Source organism: Glarea lozoyensis (assembly GCF_000409485.1).
Source record: "Glarea lozoyensis ATCC 20868 chromosome Unknown GLAREA7, whole genome shotgun sequence".
In the NCBI taxonomy this organism is placed as follows: Eukaryota; Fungi; Ascomycota; class Leotiomycetes; order Helotiales; family Helotiaceae; genus Glarea; species Glarea lozoyensis.
The window spans coordinates 105592-126952 of record NW_007361002.1 but is presented as its reverse complement, the minus strand read 5'-3'; the positions used below and the strand labels follow the sequence as shown (position 1 = coordinate 126952).

Sequence of the window (21361 nt, the reverse complement as noted above, 5' to 3'; positions counted from 1 at the left end):
CCTTTAATACACTGGCTAGATATCTCGAGTTCTAGAACGCGATCTACAATGGCTTTGGCTTGAAATCCAAAATTTCTACATAGCGACTCCTACCAGTCCAGGCTCGTCTGTGTCATCGGCTGTGGAGCCAGAGTACAGTGAACAAGACCATAGAAATGCTTCTTATGATCATTTGGAGGTCAAAATTACATCCAACATACCGATTACAACAGACAGTTATGACGAGTTGAAGAAACATATTCGAGATGTCTCTTATTACACAACCCAAGACAGGTCATTCGTTGTTGACCTCATGGACGAGTCTTGTGAGAAGAACTTCCCATCTTGCAAAGCAGCCCTAACCAAATTCGAGGCTTACATCATATTCAGTCCGTCCCTCGAAAACATATCCTTTAAGACAACTTCGAGACGAAATTCAATTTGTGAAGCATCTGAAAAGCAATGAACAACTGTTTTCAAGGACACTGTCAGTTAAAACCAAATGTTTGACGGAAAGCAAGCTGATAAGCATTCCACAGTCACATATCAGCCAAAAACTCTATTTCACCCCTACGTATAAGCGAGTCTTGTCTGGATATCATCTTTTCCCACCACTCGCTACCGAGATGTTTCTGGGATATCATCACCGCTTTTCGATCCAAGCCTGGTAATGCAGATGCTGGATTTGGGAGCATGATTATCAAGCATATCGGCCCTGAAACCTTCGGTACGCCTGAACTTTGAATGGTTGTTTTCGAAATTAGTCACTAACTAACATATGGACATATATATGCAGTACACCTTAGTTTACCCCGAAGAGTCTCCAGTCTCAACAGGGACTTCGTGGACTCTACGACAAACCGGCGTCTTCAACCGCTTTGTATCGTCCATGAGAACACAAAATCAGGCCTCGATACCGATCGATCAAGAGGGTCCATCATCAACACAGCCTTCAAATCCAAATCTCCTCATCCTCCTCCACCCGAAGCAAAATTCAATTCTCCAAACCCGACTCACCCATAGCCGCAGCACAAACCCCTTCATACAACCATTTTTCACGACTCACCTCCTCATCTTATCAACCTACCTGCCAAGTTGGCGCTTCTACATTTCTCACCTAAACACCAAGCTAGAATCAATAGCTGATATAGCACTGACCCTACAATTCACAAAACCATCACACTCGACAGAAGCGTACACTCAACTCCGTGCTCTGAAACACCTTGAAGATCAAGTTCTTCCCTTGACAGCAAGATTTCAAACCACACTTGCCACGATTAGGAAATTGCTTGATGCAAACGATCTGTTTCATTCCAGGCAATGGTCTGATACTACAACGTGTCAAGAGATACGTGATGAACTGCAAGCACACGAAACGTATATGAATGGCCACCTCATAACCGTTACACTTCTTCAAAAACGCGTTAGCGAAATTTTGAACTTGGTAAATCACTCCACCATGTTGAGCATTCAAAGTGAATACTGAATCTAGACCTTTAGTTGAATATCGCCTTATCACTCAAAAATCAAGGCACATCCGTGCAGATAAACGAACATATGCTTGCTTTGACTAAAGACACCGTGGACGACAGCGCAAGCGTACGTGTTGTGACAATTGTGACTTTGATATATCTTCCTGCGAGTTTCGTTAGTGTAAGTACAGCGTCCAACAACCAATTTATGAAATGGCTAACACCATATTCTTTCATTTAGTCATTTCTAGGAATGAATCTATTCGACTTCAACGCTGAAGGTGGAGGCTTTGGCATGTCGTCTAAATTCTGGGTTTTCTTTGTGATGGCTATACCTCTTACTATGGTTACGATTGGGATATGGTTTTATATCTCGCAAAAGAAGAGGAACAAGATTAGAGCAGAGGAAGATGGTCTATTCATAGGAGGTAGGTAAATTTAGGAAGAGAATGGTCTGAAGTCGGCTTTTGTTCGGTGAGTACCAAGTATATTGGTAGGAGACGAACCCCCAGAAACGCCAACTAGAATATCTGAACGTTCTGGACTTCAATACCATTACAAAAGACCAGTGCAATGCAAATCTATTTATGATTACACCACATCCCAAAAATTTCATGCCTCGAAACAATCACCTTCTCACATAATAAGAGTAGAAGCTTCCTTCCTGCTTTCTGAAGTATAAGACGAAATGCACGCCATTCATGACATGGTCTTTGTGCTAGGAATTCTATTCGTGCCTGGTTTGTATATCGTGCCTCAAAGTTTTTATTTCCTATTGGTGAGGACATCCCATGACTGAACTCAGTCTGGACACTAATCATATAAGGACTGATGGAAATCGGTAGCAATTTCAAAATCGGCGACAAACTTCCCCTGAGAAAAGACAATCACGGTTTACCTTACACAATCACGACACAACCTGAACTTGATCCAGAAACAACATTGAATCGTAAGACTAGGCTTTGTTCCAATTCTGTGATTTCTTTGACAGCGAACTCCAGAATAAATCGCTGCTTATAGGTTGTGGGTTTGTCTCGGCTCACTCTGGGGAAAGACAGGTATTTAAGGAGAGGCTTGGACAGAGATTACAGAACAATGGAAAGAATTTTGGGACGGACCAAGGTCCAAATCTCAGCTGATTAAAACTAGCCTTTCTGTCAATTTGTAAGTAGCAGTAGGAATCAGCAAAGGAGATGTGAAAATCTTTGTTATATTCAAGGAGAACATCCAATCCTAACTCCAAATCGACGTTGAATTCAAACCGGGTATATCAAAAACCACTCCAAACCTGAACTCCACAATCATCCATTCATACAATCTCACCTACTTCCCCACAACCCCCTCAACCTCAACCAAACTCCCCAAACTCTCCCTCTCCTTCCCCCCTTGCGCCCTCTTACTCTCCACCCACCCAAACCACCCCTCCATCCCAACCAAAAAAACATACACCCCAACCACAACACCCACATCCGTAACCTGATCACTCAACGGATATCCTCCCCGTCCCTGCACCCCCTTCTCCTTAGCCAGCCCCGCAATCTTAACAACATTAACCACCGCGCCGCCTCCCCAGATCACGACACTATTGACCCATCTCCAGCCGCGAACACGTCCGTGTATACCATTCGACCAATGCAGGTACGCGCCGAGAATGATGGCGGGGTAGAGCAGCGGTAACAAGGCGACAGAGTAGGATATCGTAGCCAGCCGGATGATTTCGAGGAGGGACATTAGGGCGACGATGAGGATAGCGATGTAGTAGATTATTTGCGCGGTTTTGGAGGCGCATGTGCGCGGGGTTTTGGCGTGCGCATAATTTGAGGGTCGGATGGGTGAGAGGTGGGCGAGGATGAGGAGGAGAGGGAGGAGGACGACGAGGATGTAGGTTGGGAGGGGGATTATCATGGTGTCTGTGAAGCAGGATGTTGGGAGTGGGTGGGAGAGTGAGGATGATGGGCCCTGATGGATGTGTTAGTTGGGATATGTTTGTGAGGTGGAGAGGAGAGGAGCGTACGAAGCCTTCTGGACGGCGACCGCAGAGTGTCATGGTGGTTGTATATCTTCGTTTTTCGAGGTTCGGGTCGTCGCGATCGACCTTTCTTTGTACAACACCAACAATTCCTCTTTGGTACTGGCTATCCTTCTGTCTGATCTACCTCTCTTCCCTTCAATTATTTGCGAATGACTTCACTCTTCCCCTCCAAAAATCTCGTCGTCACCAGGTTACCCCGTCTTTCGAGTTTCGACCTTGTTTCAGGACGCCCAAATCGTAATCTTCAGACGAAACGTCGTCTAATCTTTAGAGATAAATCTTCAGACCAACAGGTGGGACAATAATTGCTCAAATAAATAAATGCAATCAAACCATGAAGAATAATAACATAAACAAAGGAACCATCATTTCAAGAACGGAGGAAGTCAGACCAACCACATATACCAACCACGCTTACCGCCCCAACCCGTTAGCCCCGGTAATCCTCCCATCCGTCAAGCCCCCTCGCACGAACTGTGCCTGCGTAGACTTTACACAAGATTTCTCGCGCACGACGTACAATTTCCACGTTAGTAGCGTAGAGTCTAAATCGCAATATCTTGTCCTCGGAAGATTTGTCTCCCGGCCCTAGTACATCCATTGCCCTTTGTGGTTAGTCGGTGGCCGAAAGGGTGGGCAAAAGGCTTAATTGGGAGTTAGCGTGCGGATCTTCTGCGCGGTAGATTTTAAGCTTATTGGGTTTTGGGATTTTAGGTTCCCGTGACTCGGTATTTCATTTAAATTAAATTTGACCTCAATCCTGACTTAGTTTTAGAATAGAACAGTCCTTTGTGCACTCTAGATAGTTCAGGTCTTTGCGTCCTCATTTAGCAGAGGATTCTCAACCTTCCGGCATTTAGTGTAACGATAGCTACTTGACAGATTCATTATACCTCTATTTTCTCAGTCTATACCAGAAAATATTGCTAGAGTTTTAAGTAAAAGCTGCCTTGAGGAATCTACAAAAGAATAAAGAATTTTAAAAAGGGGTTATAAGGACATTTATACTCCATATAAGAGGCCGCTTAGCTAAGCGACACCTCCTGAGTTATCTACTAGGTGAAAGACTGCTTCTCAATACCCCTAATAAGTATATAAGCTCACAGCATCTCACTATGCCCGTCAACTAAACACAAGTAATTTGCTCGTTTATATTTGTATTTTAGATTTTAGTGCGGTGAAACTACCCACACTTCTAGTACGAGATCCTATATCCTCAACATATATAACTCCAGTATATACTTTACATAGCTGCACCAGCTATACCAGAGCAGCTAATATCATCTATGAATAGATTGAAAGTCCATGAAGACTGTCAGATTTCCAGTGTATCTGCCCACTAATTTTTGGACTGAAGCAGTCGACTTTCAACGGCGCTTAAAAAGTCTGATTTCCTGAAAACAATTGAAGGAATATGTGATGATGTTCCAAAGTGATACACTAAATAACGATATTTCGTCAACCCAATTGAGGAAATATCGTGATTCGAGCGACGCTTGTCTTGTCCACTCTTTGTCTAGACTTTGGCAAGCAGCAACAGAATTAGGGCAACGGCGATAATGGAGTATGATCGCTCTTGCCAAAATGAACGAGTTGCAGCAATCAAATGCCCCTGTCCCTGCTCCAGAGCCGTGGCAATACCGTAATTTCGAATGAATCTTATCCAGAAAACAGTGATAAATAGGTTTGTCAGTGGCAGGAACAAGCCGGCTTGGATCAGCGGGTTCTTGTAGCGGCCTTCGTTGACGGGAAAGAACTTGGTGAGCAATCCAGTTAATGAAAGCGATGTGCTCGCCATGATGAACTCGACCGGTTTCTGGGTTTTGGGGAACTTTGAAAGCTTTTGCCGAAGAAATCTGATGCTAAGACAAAGATTGTGGGTCGCAAGCATGGCGAGTTGCCAGTCAGACTCCAGCTTTCCATTTCCAAGGTACAAAGTGGAGGCTGATATGAAGGCCGTAGCTATTGGAAGCAAATCCGCTTGGACCCATGACTTGGAAGCTGATGGGTGTGATAAAGGGAGGATAGGAGTGCTAGACTTTGGCCCGTCGTCGAGGTATGTAATGATAAAGTATGAACTCGACAAAACAGCAGCCACTGTGGTATTTTCAATGATAGGGCCAGAGTGTTTGTCCCGGAGCTGAAGCCATAGGTGTCCAAAGTACTGACTCGGCCCATTCCCATTACTCTCAACCTGGGGAGGTGTTTCAGTGCCGGTCGTGTTTACCACAACGATCGCCGATGCTAAAGTGACTGGGAATGATTTGAGCAATTGGCTTAGCAACACTATAGACCGTAAGCTCTTGTTCTGAAGCGCTGCCAGAATAGCTTTGCCCGTCCAGCTAGCTCCTGAGATGATTCGGTGTCCGAGCCACAAGATGCGTTCTTTGCGATCCGCGCTCGTAGATACCACTTCATCGTCCCTTTCTTCCTCTTCAATCTTCTCATTTGTGAACCAGGTTCCGGGAAAATATTTATCAGCCCATAATAAACCCCGTAAGATATAGTCTTCAGGCAAAGGACAATCATCTTCGTGAGGCAAAGGAAAGGTGTGACTATCATTTCTGTCCGGTCTCTGGCGAGATGCTAGTAATGTATTGAGCATGATAGACAGTTGTTCCCATGGAGACTTGCGTTCAAGAAAACGCATGGCTTCAGGATGTTGGGAGGCATAAAGCATGAAGATGAGTGTGACATGAATGAATGGTAAAACGTTGGGGTCTCCGCCGCGTTGTAACGCGATCTCGGGGGTTCCAATATTCAAATGTCTCCAAAAATACGACATAAAGCTCCCCTGAATTGAATTATCGGCCATCCAAATGCTTTCCGAGGAGGGTTCGTCAGAAGTAATTGTTTTCATGTTCATGGGTATGCTGTCTTTCGGTGTAAAGCCAAGCATCGCAACAGAATTTGCGAAATCAATATAGTCTTCTTGTTCTATGAGTTTCCAAGTGAACCAGTCGATATGATTGTCCATTGAATTCATAAACACGTCAACGGGAGGCTTGGACGTTTCGACGTTTCGGCTGGCGAACAATTGCCCATGTGCTTTGACGAAATGCCAATTTGCTTTGACAAACGCAGTATCAAAAGGCGTCATATTGCCATGGGCGCTGTTCGTCTCGAAGACGGGCTTGAAGAGAGTCAGGATCGACTCTCGAGCAGAAATGAATGGTATTTCGACACCTAATGACTTAGCATAGTAGAACAGCTGCTGCAATGCGTTCGGCCGGGCAAGAATAGCAAGATAATGGTATAGTCTTCCAGTGGTTGGGACCTTGTCGGAGGCTGTAGAATAACAATGCCTAGTAAGGCCGCTCCAAAGTTCTCGATCCCTAATATCATCGTCTTCTATCGCCATTCTATACCGACCAAGGTCGCCTAGGCATTCGATCCAGGTATTCTCAAAAGCGGGTACAGGCTCGTACACAAGAGCCATCATTGAATAAGCGAGATAAATAAAAGCAAGCATATGCTCCGGAGAAGCTGGAAGCCGATTTCTTAAGAGCCTAGCAACACCGCTCCAAGCTTCTCCATCCCCAATATCATCGTCTTCTATCGCCATTCTATACCGACCAAGGTCGCCGAGGCATTCGATCCAGGTGTCTTTAAAAGCGGGGACCGTCTCGTACAGAAGGGCCATCATTGAATAGGCGAGGTAAATAAATGCGAGCATATGGTCCAGAGAAGCTGGAAGTCGGTGTCTTAAGAGCTCCAAAAATGAATGTATGCCATGGCGCCACATCCTAGCCGGCATAGCATATTTCGAAGCCAGTCGTCGAAGGGCCGGGCTAGCCGAGGGGTGCTGAGAAGCTAGAAAGAAATCGTGATGTTCATGCAAAAGTGTCCTGTGAAGAGCTATCAGTGCTTGCCACTGCTCATTGTTAAGCGTCGACTGGGTCTCATTAGCTTGCGCTTGGGTGGCTTGCTTCTTATCAACCTCAATACACTTGGCTTCCACCATTACAAGGCCAGCATAAATGCTTTTTACTTCCGCCACGAGTTGCTCTTGTGATATGGGCCGAGTTTCTGGCTGCGGGATGAGGTTGCTTTTGGGAGCTGCTGACGGCGATAGGGGTAGTGATGTGTTTGCAGTGGTGGTCCTTTTGCTGGATGATATGGTCTGAAAAGACGCTCGAGCTCTTGAGCGCTGTGCCTGAACAGATGCAATATTAGGAGGATCGAGTCTCGATCCAGGAGGCAATGGAGGTTGGTCCTCAGGCGTCCACAGTCGTTTCCTGGGAGCTTGTGACAGACGTTTGTGAGTCAAGCTATCTTGTCGAGATTCGAATGTCTCTCGCTTCGTGAGGTGTTCGACCAATTCCAACCGCATGGCATCATAAAACAACGTTGATTTTTGGGTCTTCCTTCGCTCCTTTTCGCCATCAAGATTCGGCCTGAAATGGAGGTCAGGATCAAAGTTAATATCGTGTCTCAGCCGAGGATTGTGAACAATCTTGTCAATATCCAATTCGCTCAGAGAAGCTTTCGTAACGGGTGGTTTCAAGTCGCTGTTCAGCTGTGAGGCTCGCTGGCTATTCGGTACTAGGTTCGATCGTTGTAATGGTGATCTAGAAAGAGTGAACGATAAGATTCTCTTCTTGTCAATGTCCTTGGGGGGAGGATCAAGCTCGGAGGGATTTCTACTGAAAATCAGCACAATTCAAGTGCAGATTGCTTCGTTGGATGGGGAGAAAGAAGCGTTGACCTTTCCTTCCGGGATCTCGCCTCAAAATGTGCTCGGAAATAATCGAGATCCCTCGGATCTTTTGGTAATTGATCGTGGTGATACAAATGTGCGTGTTCCCAGAGGAAGTCGGTTGAATGAAACATTGGCCGCTCAGGGCAGTGCGTGCACGCCCATGATTGCGTTCTTTTGTTGATGAACCGCTGGTGCTGAATCCATCGAACGTCTAGGGCTGCTGCTAATGACAAATCTTCAGTTCATTGCAAGTGTTCAAGCTCGATAGACGTACCTCGTCCGTCCATATCGACTACTGCCACGAGCTCCAACAAGCCACCGACTGACGGAGCACGAGCTGAAAGTTGGTAGAAAGCTTTTCGAAGAATCAAGCAGTGAATTGTCTCAAGTTCAGAGAGGAATTAAAATCTAAGGAAGGGAAGGTTGATATTCGAGAGAAGAGGGCGGTGGGGTTAGACGGAGAAGAAGCCAAAAGCGTGGAAAGACTACATTATAAAGGCATGCGGCCATGATCCCGCCGCGGGACCACTTGATTGGTGCACCGATACGGTTCGCATTTGCATCTGCCCAAGTGGCTGCTCGACGCGCACCCAGTCGCCAGGGAGTTCCCATTCGTCTCACCGAAACTTCCAAGTTTGACAGAAAAGTGAGGCGGACAAGCGAGAACTTTCAGCCGCTGTACTACAGTCTGGTTGCCTTTCCAACTCATCTCAATACATAACTCTTCGAGACAGAAGGCTGAGCCTCATCAGCTAGATTTCATTGCGAACATCCGTATCAACCATCTTGAACTCGTCAGACCAACGATTTCTACGCCGTCGCCGGATGGCAGAATGTTAAACGCATGGCGAGAAGAACGACTGACTAAATTTGCTCGTTTATATGAACCACTCCGGCGAGACCAAGTAAGAAAAGAGGAGCGGTCGAGGGACGAAAGGTGCGAGAATGATGCGAGCATCAACGGCAGCGAGATAGTTTGGGTAGACTCTATCTGTGTCCAGAGCGGAAACAATGCAGAACGTCGGAAAGCTGTCATTTTGATGAGCAGAGTTTACCGGAATGCAATGAGGATTCTCCCCCGGATCAGTTCTGGAATCGAGCATGGATCTCGTAAGATCAAGCTTAGCAGGCGTACCAAGAAAGCCATCGCCTTCGAATTTGCGTGTTTGTTCGCTGCTCTGCTCATGCAGAGACCCCCAGAAATGATATGGGAAGAGACAAGTGGGACTGGATTGCCTCCAGAAGTTATAACCGTGTCTCCAAGTGGCCCATCGCGATGGTTAGCGGCCAAGGAAGAGCTATCGCTGAGATTTGGCGACCATAAAATACTGCAGAACATTCTGGTAAGAATCAATAAAGTCTCCTTCCCTTATCAGTACGATGACTGACTTCTCCGTTACAGAAAGAGCTCGCATCTTTGGTCGCACATATCCACATATCGACCTGCCTGTCTAGGCCGCATCCCCTCCTCATCCTCTTCACAAACGTGGCATTCGCCTTTCCAATAACGTATTTGCGATATACAAACAGGGCGGATCGACATCAGGACGATATCATAATGGGAGGGATGGTTCTGGCGGTGGTGTTGGCCTCGATGACGCAAGATATTTGGGAAACAACAATCAAGATATTACCAGCGTCCATCATTTTTGGATTGGTCTTGAGCTCGTTAATACATCGTGTTTTTGGTCTGCGGAGCAGGAGCTGCGAAAGCAATGTGGAAAAGATTTGAGAGCTGAGTGTGTGGTTGGATGAGAAGGACGACGGGGTAAAGAGCAGACGAAGATGAGTTGTCACACTGGCTTCGGCCTGGTTCATCAGCCTTCGTCGAGCTCAGATTCGAGTTCATCTAAGAAAGATATAGATGACTCCGATTGATAGAAATTGCGGAGGAAAGCATCTGCCATGACTTTCCGGTCGAAGAATGGGCTTGGAATAAGACTGGATGATCTTGTCAGCAATGTTGGTTGACTAATCGGTACAATCTAGCCAGATGCTGTGACCTTCTTGTAATTCTTTGTTGTCCTCAGATACAGTAATCCACTAGATAGGACAAAGCAAACTATAACAAAATCAGTAAACCATAAGTTGTTGCAAAAGCGTAGAAGATGCGAGCTATCCCATCAAGCGCGGCGCATTCCTCCCGGATACTCGCTAAAGATCTGGGATCCTTCCGAAGAGCCTATTATGCTTTTGGGCATCCAACAGTTTTGGGAAATGGGTATACACTACCCCAAAATGTAGGATTTGTCGTTGGTCGAAGCTTGTTAAATGCTACAATTCGATGGGGTGCATCACTCGTTTATGGTATTCTGCTCCACAGGTGTTCCGAATCGCACTTGATGGGAGACGATCTGAGTCGCCACGAAGATACGATACACAATGCCCGTAAGCAAAAGGCAATCGTCGAGGTTGGAAGTTGGAACTTACAGAGGACGGGAGTCGCGATGACCCTCTCGCTTGTGCCTCTGTAGCTTCGCCGGTGTGTCGATTCGAAAGGTACAGCCATGATAGGTGCATGTACAAGTGCCGTTGCCTCTAGACCGCAGAGAAGGCTTTTGGTAGGAACGGCGCCCACACCCTGCATAGAAGATCACAATGATGAAAAGAAGATTAGTATTGAATAATGGATATCGCTTAAATTCTGAATCTCTTTATGCTTTTTATTTTACACGGATTGAAATGCCCAGCGCATTCATCTCGATGCGGGGTTCCAATATGCAACCATGCTAAACACCCCGGGACAAGTACTAATTTATAAAGATCCAGGTCCCAAACCAATTGCGCAGAAAATTACACAAGTCTAAGAGGGTCCGTCTACAACTCATCGTGGACGTCAGCATCCTCATCAGCTCCACCCTCACCTCCAGCACCTGCGTACAGTTTGCTGGTGATTGGGTAGGCGACGTTGGACAATTTCTCCTTCTGTTCCTCGAAATCTTCAGTGTTGGCGGTGGCGGCGTTCTCTTCTAACCACTCAGTGGTCTCCTTGATGGCATCGGTGAGCTGAATATTGTGTTAGTAAATGGTTCAGTATGGCATGTTTCGATCAACTTACAGTCTCCTTGTCATCATCATCGATCTTTCCTCCAAGACCCTCCTCGTCATTGACCTGGTTCTTCAAGCTGAAAGCGTAGTTCTCAAGACCGTTACGAGCCTCAATGCGCTCCTTGGTGGCCTTGTCCTCATCGGCGTATTTCTCGGCTTCCTCAACCATACGGTCAATCTCCTCTTGAGTAAGACGTCCCTTATCGTTGGTGATGGTGATAGACTCGGATTTTCCGGCTCCCTTGTCGTGAGCGGAAACCTTCAAGACTCCATTGGCATCAAGCTCGAAAGAGACCTCGATTTGAGGAACGCCACGAGGAGCTGGTGGTATACCGGTGAGCTCGAACTTTCCAAGTTGGTTGTTGTCCTTAGTCAAAGTTCTCTCTCCCTCGAAGACCTGGATCAAGACAACGGGTTGGTTATCGGCGGCGGTGGAGAAGATTTGAGATTTGCGGGTTGGGATGACAGTGTTTCTTGGGATCAATTTGGTCATGACACCTCCGGTGGTCTCAATACCAAGAGTCAACGGGTTGACATCCATGAGAACGATTTCATCGGTACCTTCCTCACCGGAAAGGACACCACCTTGAACAGCGGCACCGAAAGCGACAGCCTCATCAGGGTTGATACCCTTGCTGGCCTTCTTACCACCAAAGTACTCCTCAATAAGCTCGACAACCTTTGGAATACGGGTAGAACCACCGACGAGAACGATATCGTCGACTTCAGACTTCTTGACCTTGGCGTCCTTGAGAACCTGCTCAACTGGCTTGAGAGTCTTCTTGAAGAGATCAACGTTCAATTCCTCGAACTTGGCGCGGGTAAGAGTCTCAGAGAAATCGTTACCGTTGTGGAACGCTTCGATTTCAATGCGGGTGGTCTTCTGGGAAGAGAGAGTACGCTTGGCCTTCTCAGCCTCACGCTTCAATTTACCCATGGTCTTGAGGTCCTTGGTGATGTCGACAGAGTTGTCCTTGTTGTACTTCTTGGTGAAGTAGGAAATGATACGTTGATCGAAATCCTCACCACCCAAGTGAGTGTCACCAGCGGTAGAAAGAACCTCGAAAACACCCTTCTCGATAGAGAGGAGAGAAACATCAAAGGTTCCTCCTCCAAGATCGTAGACAATAATTTGTCTCTCCTTGTCAGTCTTGTCGAGACCGTAGGCAATAGCTGCGGCGGTAGGTTCGTTGACAATACGGAGGACGTTCAAGCCGGCAATAACACCAGCATCCTTGGTGGCTTGTCTTTGGTTGTCGTTGAAGTAGGCTGGGACAGTAACAACTGCGTGGGTGACTTTGTGGGACAGGTATGACTCGGCGACTTCCTTCATCTTTCCGAGAATCATGGCCGAGACCTCCTCAGGAGTGAAGATCTTTGGGCTTCCGTTAACCTCAACCTTGACCATTGGCTTTCCATCCTTCTCCACGACGTCGAATGGGAAGTGCTTCATGTCACCCTGGACATCTTTGTCTGAAAACTTGCGTCCGATCATACGCCTGAGGACACCTGTTAGCTTTGGATCAGTAAACAATGTGTGTTGCTACTTACTTGACATCGTAGATGGTGCGGCGAGGGTTTGCGGCAGCCTGGTTCTTGGCTGCGTCTCCAACTAATCTTTCATCGTCGGTAAAGGCGACGTATGATGGTGTGATACGGTGTCCTTGGTCGTTTGTGAGGATTTCAACTTTGCCCTTCTGCATCACACCGACACAGGAGTATGTGGTTCCAAGATCGATACCGATAACTAATTCGCAGATACGTCAGAAGCTGTAGATACCGGTTGCAGAGACATGCAGAAGCTTACCTGTTCCATAATTCTCTTGTAATGGTTCTTGCGCCGACTCAGCGGCGTTTGCTGTCTGAAGGAAACCCAAAGGAGAGAGAAGTAAAACAAAGTATGCCACAAAGGACAACCCAAGGAAAAACGAAGTCTGGCTTCCTCGCGCCATCGTGTATATGTCTCGATGTATGCGACTATGAGGAAAGGTAAGTTGTGGAGGAATTGGAGTTGGAGAGGAATCTTGGAAAGAGGAAGAGGAGTTTTGAAAAGGTTCCCCACGACTTTATCAAGAAGCACTGAACTGGACACGATTGCAATATTGGTGGTGCTGATTGGCTGAATAAGCGGGGCGAACAAAAGGCTACGGTGTTCACCTCGAAAACCGTCTGGAGTGGCTGGTTATGGAGGGGAAGCGGCAAAGTCTGTGGGTTGGGAGGGCTGAGAATGGGATTTACGAGTCAAAGGACACGGTTGGAGGTTTGAATTGCATTGTATTTGGTGATGGATGCATGAACTAACCAGGGTGAATACTTTTTTTATTACAATTTTCAGACGATGTCAAAGCCATGATATAGCCTTTTGAATCATATGTGTCCAGTATGGCAAGTATAAGTAGGTAGACACAGTTGTCTGTTATTAGTGAAATAAATTGAGTTGCAGAATCCTGTAAATAATGTTGTTGATTTAAACAAGAGCCGCATTTATTGAGCCTCCTCGCCAATTTCAAGATGAGCCTCAGGAGGCTTGTTGCCGAATGGTCTATTGATATTATTGTGATCTAAGCCATGCAATAAGCTGTTCTCTTCCTCTTTGCCAAAACACAGAATTTCAGAATAGGAAGAGGCTCTTGGCAATGTGGTGGCAATTTACAAATATCTGGCTCTTTGCACAATGCAACTGTTTACTGAGCTTCAAGAAGCGGTTAAAGCACCGCCTCCCAAAAGAGATAATGCCATTCATGAATGATTACTCGTATTACTCCGTATGACTCGAACCAACTCTAAATCGCCTGATATCAAACGACGTTCTGTCCTCAAGCTTCTAACAGATCACCATCTCCATCCCAGCTTAACGCCGAAAGAACAGATTTCCACGACATTTCCCCTGCCAAGCCAATCGACCACCCTCACCAACCACACACCTCACCTCGCCTCGTCAGCGCATATAAATAGCAGCGTTCCTCGAGCGCGATTGAGATGACGCCTCACACGTCTGCTTTTTCCACGCAAGGATCTCACAAGGTAACATCGACATAAGGTTCTTATCGTCCCCCAAAACGCGGGGAGAAGGACGATAAGAAATGGATTGCCGCAAAGGCATCGCCCCTCTTTCGGAGGTGTGTGTCTTATCCCGAATCTACTTATATCCCACTATGAAGTTGGCCGGGAACGATGTTGAGATTTGAAGTGTTGTCGGATGGTTTGAGATGGGATCGGGCAAGGTTGGGAGGAGATTATGAGGGAGGGTGGATGGGGAAAAGGTGGGATGAGAGGGGAGGAGGGAGGTATATTTCTTGGTTGTTTCCTCATTTTTTTGGGTTTTGGGCTTTGGTTTTCTTGATGTACTTTGGAAATCTGTTGCGCTCATCTATCATTCTCATATTCTCATCCATCATCTTACTCCTCATCTCAATCTCATATCCAAACTCTTCCATCCAAATTCCTCTCCTCCCCATCAACATGGTAATATCCGACCCCAAATACGACATCCCCCGCAACTTCGAAGGCTACGGCGAACACTCCCTCCACCCCCACTGGCCCTCCAACGCCAAGCTAGCCCTCTCCTTCATCCTCAACTACGAAGAAGGCGGCGAACGCTCCACGCTCTCCGGCGACGGCCAATCGGAGCCGTACCTCTGGGAAAAAGGCGCCTCATCCTCCTACGTCCCCTCTGGTCGTCACAACGGCGCGGAATCCGAATTCGAGTACGGTTCGCGCGCCGGGTCCTGGCGCATCTTACGGCTCTTCAAAGAACAGGGTTATAAATTCACGACGTGGGCCGTGAGCCAGGCTATCACGTCGAACCCGACTTTTGCCCGCGCGTTGGTGAGGGAGGGCCACGAGATTGCGGCGCATGGGGCGAGGTGGCTTGATATTCTGGATTATAGTGTTGAAGAGGAGAAAGAGTATATCAAGAAGAATTGTCTCGAGTTGGAGGCTGTGACGGGGGTGTTTCCCAGGGGGTATTTCTTTGGGAGGGGTACGCCGAATACGCGGGCGTTGTGGCCGGAGGTTGTGAAGGAGATTGGGGAGGATAGGGGGGATGGGATGAGGTTGTTGTATAGTAGTGAGGCGTTTAATGATGATGTGCCGTATTGGCTTGATATGCCTTGGGAGAGGGATTTGCCGGAGGCGGAGAAGGAGGGGTTGTTGGTTGTGCCGTATAATTATGATTGCAATGGTATGTCTCTCCCCTTTGTCTTTTGGTTTCTCGCTAATTTATTAAAGATGGAAAGTTTCATATGTCTCCTGGATTCACGGGGACAACGTATCTTGACCATCTGAAAGCTACATTCGACATGCTTCTTCGTGAGGGTCGTGGGACTGACGCTTTCCCTGGCTCGCCGAAACTTATGAATATTCCACTTCATACCCGCATAATTGGTAAACCGGGAAGAAGTGAGGCGCTGAGGGAGTTCATGTTGTATGTCAAGGAGAAGGGTGGAGATGATGTATGGGTTGCTACGAGGGAGGAGATTGCGACGCATTTTAAGAGTGTGTATCCGTATAAGCCTGGTGAGTTGGGTGGTGGTATTAAGGGTGGATTGGATTGAGGGAGCTAAGTGAGAGTGTGATAATTGTTGTGCGATTAGCTTAAATACAAATGCATGTTTCGTAGATGAACACTTCGGACACACATCTTACACATACTGCGAATAATGATCTTTGAATATATGTCTACTTCTCTGCTTCGAATTTCGTGGTCATTGTCCCAATATATGGCAAAATCTCAACCGCAAACTCATCTCCATCTCTCAGATATTCCTTTGGATCAAACGAGAAGCCAACACCCGCTGGTGTACCCGTCAAAATGATAGTTCCAGGTTGAAGGGTAGTTCCCTTTGACAGAAAAGAAATGATCTTTGGCACTGAGAAAATGAGATCACTTCAGACAGTCAGTGTCTAAGATCTTCGAATGTTGGGGAGAAGAACTCACTCAATACCACAATCCTGCATAACCTTCCCATTCTTCAACCCCCTCATATGCAACTTCGCAGGATCCGGAATCAACTCCTTACTCACCACCACGGGGCCAATCGGACAAGCCCCATCAAAGCCCTTACTATAACTCCATTGACTCTGCGCAAACTGTGCGTTTCGACTGCTCACATCATTACTAGCTGTATATCCTAACACGTAATCCAAGGCCTCGGATTCAGACACGTCTTTGCATCGTTTTCCGATGATGATTACGAGCTCGGATTCGTAGTCACAGCAGTCTTCGGCGAGTGTTGATCTGGGGATTATGGTGGATGATGGGTAGGGTGATGCGAGTGAGGTGGAGGGTTTCATGAAGAGAGTTGGGATGGTGGGGAGAGCCATTTTGGCTTCTTTTGCGTGTTGCACATACTGGAAATAATCAGTATCCAGAAATGAACTTCTGTGAGTGGAATGGGTGGTTACTCACGTTAAGACCAATACATCTTATTGTTCCAACCTCAGATTCTGCTAACGGTGACAGGATCTTTCCGATTGTTTCTGTTTTCCCGGTTGGGGAGCCAGGTGACAGTATCGAGGAACCGCTAAAGACTTTCACTTCGACATCTTTCCCTGCTCTTGTTGCTGCTCCAACATCGAGATTTGCATCTACTGGCTCTGCAATGAGCGGTTCGTCTGAAGACTTTGGAATAAAGCGTACAAGACCTGGAGCATTATGAGTCGCGAAACCACCGCTGGATGAAACTGACACTTACGACTGAAAGATGGGATAGACATAATTGCCGTATTTCGCGATTCACAAATATGTCGAGATTGAGATCGAGGAAAGAGATATGCGAACGAGATAAACTTCAAGGACGGAAAAACACTTACCAATTCCACAGACTTACGAAGCGTTATGAACCACGCATCTACCATTCCCATGTGGCACTTTTCCCGACCTCTTAAATGTTGACATTCAGCAGCCCCACCATCGACACGGAGCCCAAAGAAACCACCGAAGCTGGCGATGTCGAGAGTGTTGGTGGTGAGAAAGAACGCCAACCCCACATTGCGGGGGAAGCTCTTCGCTGAAGAAGCTCCCGATGTCAACATCCGAGGACAAGCCACCGCGAAAATGGCCGTTGGACGCGTCGACCTGGACACGCAGCTCTGTCTGCTCATGAGCACATCTTCTTGTTTTCTCAATTGATATACCTTTTCTATTTCTTGTATTTGCATCATTATCTCAAATTGAACAGCAAAATGGCAGCTCCACAAACATCAGGCTATCTCCAATCCTCCGACCCCACCAAGCCACGCTCCGACGCAGCGGTCCCATTTCGCGACATCGTGCCTTCTCCCGACCATCCTCGAATCGCAGGTATCGCAGATCACGATGCGTTGAGTTGGTGCGAATCGCGACGACAGATTGAAGCGCCGGCGTGGTTGATAAACAGACTGGATGCGACGAATCTGGAGAAACCTTATGTGGGGTTCACGAGCGATGGGAAGGTGAGGGAGGGACTGTATCGTTATGCGGATGATGAGGGTGCGCCTACGGAACGGGTTGCGAATAAGGCGGAAGTGTTTTTGCAGTTGTTGGATGAGGAGCAGAAGAAGGCGGTTCAATTTGGGGATGTTCGGGATGATGAGTTTAGATTGTGGTCGAATCCGGAGTTATACATGAATCCAGGTAAGCACCCGTGCTCATGGTAGATATGCATAACTAAGAAAACGTAGGTGGACTCCGGCTCGATACATGTAGACCAGAAATACAGTCCGCGATTCATGAAATCCTCAAAGCTTCCTTTTCTCCACAAGGGTACGAGAAAGTTCTTGGGTGCTGTCTTACGAACGATTTCCTAGGACATCTAGTCAATGGCAAGAAGGTTTTAAACGAACACTCGTACAACTTCCGTCTTTTCGGCGAACCATCTCTTTCATCACCATGGGGATACACATTTTTTGGACATCATTTGTGTCTAGCAGTAGTATTTGATGGGAAAAGAATGGTAATTGGGCCAACTTTCATGGGTGCCGAACCGGATAGAATCGATGAGGGACCGCATGCTGGATTGAGGTTATTCAGGACTGAGGAATTGGAAAGTCTGAAGTTGATGCAAAACTTGCCTTCAGAATTGCAGGAAAAGGCTACATTGAGTAAGGGAATGGATGGGAAGAGTTTAGCGGCGGATAGATGGAACCCGTTTGATGAGCGACATTTAGGAGGTGCGAGACAAGACAACAGGGTCGTACCATATGGTTAGTTGCATTCTCTCATTACATAGTATTGCGCTAACATGTTGCAGAGGGGTGTCCAGTCAAGAAGTTCCCAAAAGAAAGTCAAGATCAAATAATCAAACTCTTCCTGGCCTTCAACGAGTACTATCCTGAGTCTGTACTTCAACATCGGTTAGCACTGTTCAAGAAACATCTCGATGAGACCTTTTTCTCGTGGATCGGAGAGTTCGGGGACGAAGATCCATATTATTATCGGATACACAGTCCAGTGGCTTTCATGGAGCTGGATTTCCACTGTGGTAGTAAGTTTGCATCTATTCTCGGTGTTAAATGGTAGGGGCTGACTATTTTAGTATTCTTAACAAACACAACACCGGCAAGATGTCATATTCATACTGTCAACAGATTACCAAATAGAGCAGACTACGGCAGGGCTTTGATCGAGCAAGCTTAACCTCAGAACCAAGCAATAGCTAGGTAGTCGAAAAGTTGATAAAAGTCGACTGACAATAGTAGGTAAATCATCACAAGTGCTAAAGAACAGCTCAATATGACAGAGGCTACCATATATCTTCCATTTGATCTCTTTATCTTAAATCTTCGAACAATTTATTCTCATCCTTTTGGCGCCTAAAGGCGACACGCAGGTTTGAAAACGGCGAAGAACATATTGCCGTATCTTCTTACGTCTCACAGCAGTAAGACAAATGGGAGAGCACTGACGGTGATATCTCTCACTGTACGTTTTTGTATTTGCTTAAGTATACCAGCATAAACTCGTTTACTAGGGATCCTCACTGCTTCAGCGGGAAGAGCTCAGCCCACCGAGTATTTCTAATTTCCGACCCAGCCCTCTCCCGGAAATATCTTGGACTATCGAGAGAAAAGTCCACGTTGGCTTCGACCCAGTCTAACATGCCAAGAACGTATTCTCTCAACACTTAGTTCTGTTCGTGCTTTTTGAAATTGGGCATGTTATTATAATCATCCAGAAGGGATAGCAACACCTTGCGGTAGTTGAACGCCACAACATTCATGGCGTCTTGTAAAACCCTTCTTGCGCACCTCGACGATGTTAAAAGTGCTGTGTTGCGAACCCCCAGCCTCAGCTTGCTCGAAATTATTACTGTGAACGGTGGAGAGAGCTAAAAGGACGAGGAGGGGTAAAAGATTGACGAAGAAGGGACAAATTCAAAGGAGAGGGAGGCAATATACTGAGAGAAAGGAATATAAGATATACAGCCTATAAGAAAGGGTAAGATAGTTAACAGTATCAGCAAACAGAGCTGGCTGCCTCCCTCAACCGAACATTGACCCCTTTGGTTGGTTCTAAAGTCACCGTAACAAACTGCTCAATAACATCCAATCCCTCCACTGCCTGAATCCCGTCGAATCGTTGTAACAATCTAACAGTCAAATAGCCCGCCTCGGTAAGCGCATATTGCTCTAACCATCAATCAGCACGGTCAATTTCTAGAAAAGAAGAGAACAACTTACGTCCCATGCACGTCCTTGGACCCCCGGAAAATGGTAAGAACGACCAGTCCATTTTCCGTCCCTCCCATCTCTCCGGCCTGAATTCCAGCGCATCTTCGCCCCACAGATCCGTCCTCCTTTGCATCGCATATACGCAGATATTAACCGTTTCCCCCTTTCTGACTGCAATGGGACTTTTCCCATCGTCTCCGCCGCCAACAGGTAATGTTGTGTCTCTGACGGCCATTCTCGTATTCAGAGGTCCAGGTGGGTACAGTCGGAGAGTCTCAAACATGACATTCTGCAGGTACGTGCAATGTTTTAGTGAGCTGAAAGTCAGGACGCCTTTGGGGGCTTTCTCGGTGCCGAAATCCTTGATGATTGATTCACGCAGCTTTTCCCAGACAGGAGGGTGTTTGGCGAGCATGAGGAACATCCAGCTGAGGAGCGCGGCAGTGGTATCTCTGGCTGCCGTGAGCATAAAAAGGACTTGATCTCGAAGCTCAATTGGATCGTGCGTATCTTTTGCCAGAGCCTTTAGAAGAGTTTGTTTCTTCGCTTGTGGTGGATTTGTTCTCTCGTTCGCAGATGTCTGCTCGGATGCCTGAAGTGTGGCATTCACCAAGTACTCGCAAAATTTCTGCAAGTACTTCACTGCTTTCCGGCCTTCTTTAGAATCTGCCAGCCAGTACAGACTTTGCAGCTTAGCTCGCTTTGTTACCTGGAGGGAGGCGACGTGGAATGCTTCCGTAAAGCCCATATCCGCTCCTGCTGTATCGGCTGCCATTCTTGTCACCTCGTCCAATTGGTAAATTGTAGATGCGCCAGGTATAGCAGCTAATTGGGATCGGACATTAGCTCCGAACAGAAATTCCATGCCATTGTCAAGCGTGAAGCGCAAGAAAAGGGCCTGCAGATCAAGAGGGTGGGTCCATTGCCCATTCTTTCGAGCTGAGATGGCTTCAAACATGTCGAGGCAAGATCTTTCTGTGGCTTCGAGATCGTTGATATGTCCAGTGGCAAAGTGTGGTTTGAATAGTGATCTTGAATGCTCCCAGAAAGGTCCATCGCTTGTGAAGATACTTTTACCTACAAAGTACCCAAAAGCTCCAGCTCGATTGGGCCCAGTGACGAAGTCCTTAAACTGAGTTGCCAGAATTGCTCGAACGTTGTCGGCGTCGGCTGTGAGGAAGAACTTCTTGCCCAAGAGACCACTGGATGAGTGCGTCCAGCCGTGTTTTTGGAAACTCGGCATGATGAGAGCTTCTAACACATCTGTATGTTGCCCTGTGAGCTTGACCATTCTGTACATTCGGTCCAGACCCCATGGCAACCTGCTCGCGGAATGAGACGGTAACTCGCAGCCATTTTTAAGGGCGAAATTTTTGAATTGGTTTTCTCTCCTTACTCTTCTTGCAATAAGATATGTGGCGTAGAGAATCACAGTTGAGACCAGAAGATCGTACCGAAACCACGCCATGGTAATGT

The 21361-nt window shown here is 46.9% G+C and overlaps 9 protein-coding genes across 9 annotated transcripts; 4 read left to right on the top strand and 5 right to left on the bottom strand.

Moving 5' to 3' along the window:
- Nucleotides 1-757: 757 nt before the first annotated feature.
- On the top strand, nt 758-1887 carry GLAREA_01222 (Magnesium transport protein CorA, transmembrane region; the record flags this gene model as incomplete). The annotated part of the gene is made up of 3 exons (XM_008088438.1): nt 758-1423; nt 1480-1632; nt 1693-1887. 3 exons carry the CDS (start codon nt 758-760, stop codon nt 1885-1887), a joined length of 1014 nt encoding a protein of 337 aa, XP_008086629.1.
- Nucleotides 1888-2774: 887 nt separating this feature from the next.
- Nucleotides 2775-3498, bottom strand: GLAREA_01221 (uncharacterized protein; the record flags this gene model as incomplete). The annotated part of the gene is made up of 2 exons (XM_008088437.1): nt 2775-3410; nt 3466-3498. 2 exons carry the CDS (start codon nt 3496-3498, stop codon nt 2775-2777), a joined length of 669 nt encoding a protein of 222 aa, XP_008086628.1.
- A 1501-nt stretch (nt 3499-4999) lies between these two features.
- Nucleotides 5000-8316, bottom strand: GLAREA_01220 (TPR-like protein; the record flags this gene model as incomplete). Its single annotated transcript, XM_008088436.1, has 2 exons — nt 5000-8126; nt 8192-8316. The coding sequence occupies 2 exons, from the start codon at nt 8314-8316 to the stop codon at nt 5000-5002; spliced, it is 3252 nt and encodes a 1083-aa protein (XP_008086627.1).
- Nucleotides 8317-9018: 702 nt separating this feature from the next.
- On the top strand, nt 9019-9917 carry GLAREA_01219 (uncharacterized protein; the record flags this gene model as incomplete). Its single annotated transcript, XM_008088435.1, has 2 exons — nt 9019-9528; nt 9588-9917. 2 exons carry the CDS (start codon nt 9019-9021, stop codon nt 9915-9917), a joined length of 840 nt encoding a protein of 279 aa, XP_008086626.1.
- A 1085-nt stretch (nt 9918-11002) lies between these two features.
- GLAREA_01218 (Actin-like ATPase) lies at nt 11003-13185 on the bottom strand (the record flags this gene model as incomplete). Its single annotated transcript, XM_008088434.1, has 4 exons — nt 11003-11191; nt 11244-12732; nt 12785-12980; nt 13041-13185. 4 exons carry the CDS (start codon nt 13183-13185, stop codon nt 11003-11005), a joined length of 2019 nt encoding a protein of 672 aa, XP_008086625.1.
- Nucleotides 13186-14695: 1510 nt separating this feature from the next.
- GLAREA_01217 (Glycoside hydrolase/deacetylase) lies at nt 14696-15789 on the top strand (the record flags this gene model as incomplete). Its single annotated transcript, XM_008088433.1, has 2 exons — nt 14696-15416; nt 15464-15789. 2 exons carry the CDS (start codon nt 14696-14698, stop codon nt 15787-15789), a joined length of 1047 nt encoding a protein of 348 aa, XP_008086624.1.
- A 124-nt stretch (nt 15790-15913) lies between these two features.
- Nucleotides 15914-16951, bottom strand: GLAREA_01216 (FAH; the record flags this gene model as incomplete). Its single annotated transcript, XM_008088432.1, has 4 exons — nt 15914-16121; nt 16173-16585; nt 16644-16879; nt 16930-16951. 4 exons carry the CDS (start codon nt 16949-16951, stop codon nt 15914-15916), a joined length of 879 nt encoding a protein of 292 aa, XP_008086623.1.
- A 468-nt stretch (nt 16952-17419) lies between these two features.
- Nucleotides 17420-18851, top strand: GLAREA_01215 (uncharacterized protein; the record flags this gene model as incomplete). Its single annotated transcript, XM_008088431.1, has 4 exons — nt 17420-17849; nt 17897-18418; nt 18466-18699; nt 18751-18851. 4 exons carry the CDS (start codon nt 17420-17422, stop codon nt 18849-18851), a joined length of 1287 nt encoding a protein of 428 aa, XP_008086622.1.
- An 819-nt stretch (nt 18852-19670) lies between these two features.
- GLAREA_01214 (Cytochrome P450) lies at nt 19671-21353 on the bottom strand (the record flags this gene model as incomplete). The annotated part of the gene is made up of 2 exons (XM_008088430.1): nt 19671-19843; nt 19895-21353. 2 exons carry the CDS (start codon nt 21351-21353, stop codon nt 19671-19673), a joined length of 1632 nt encoding a protein of 543 aa, XP_008086621.1.
- Nucleotides 21354-21361: the final 8 nt, after the last annotated feature.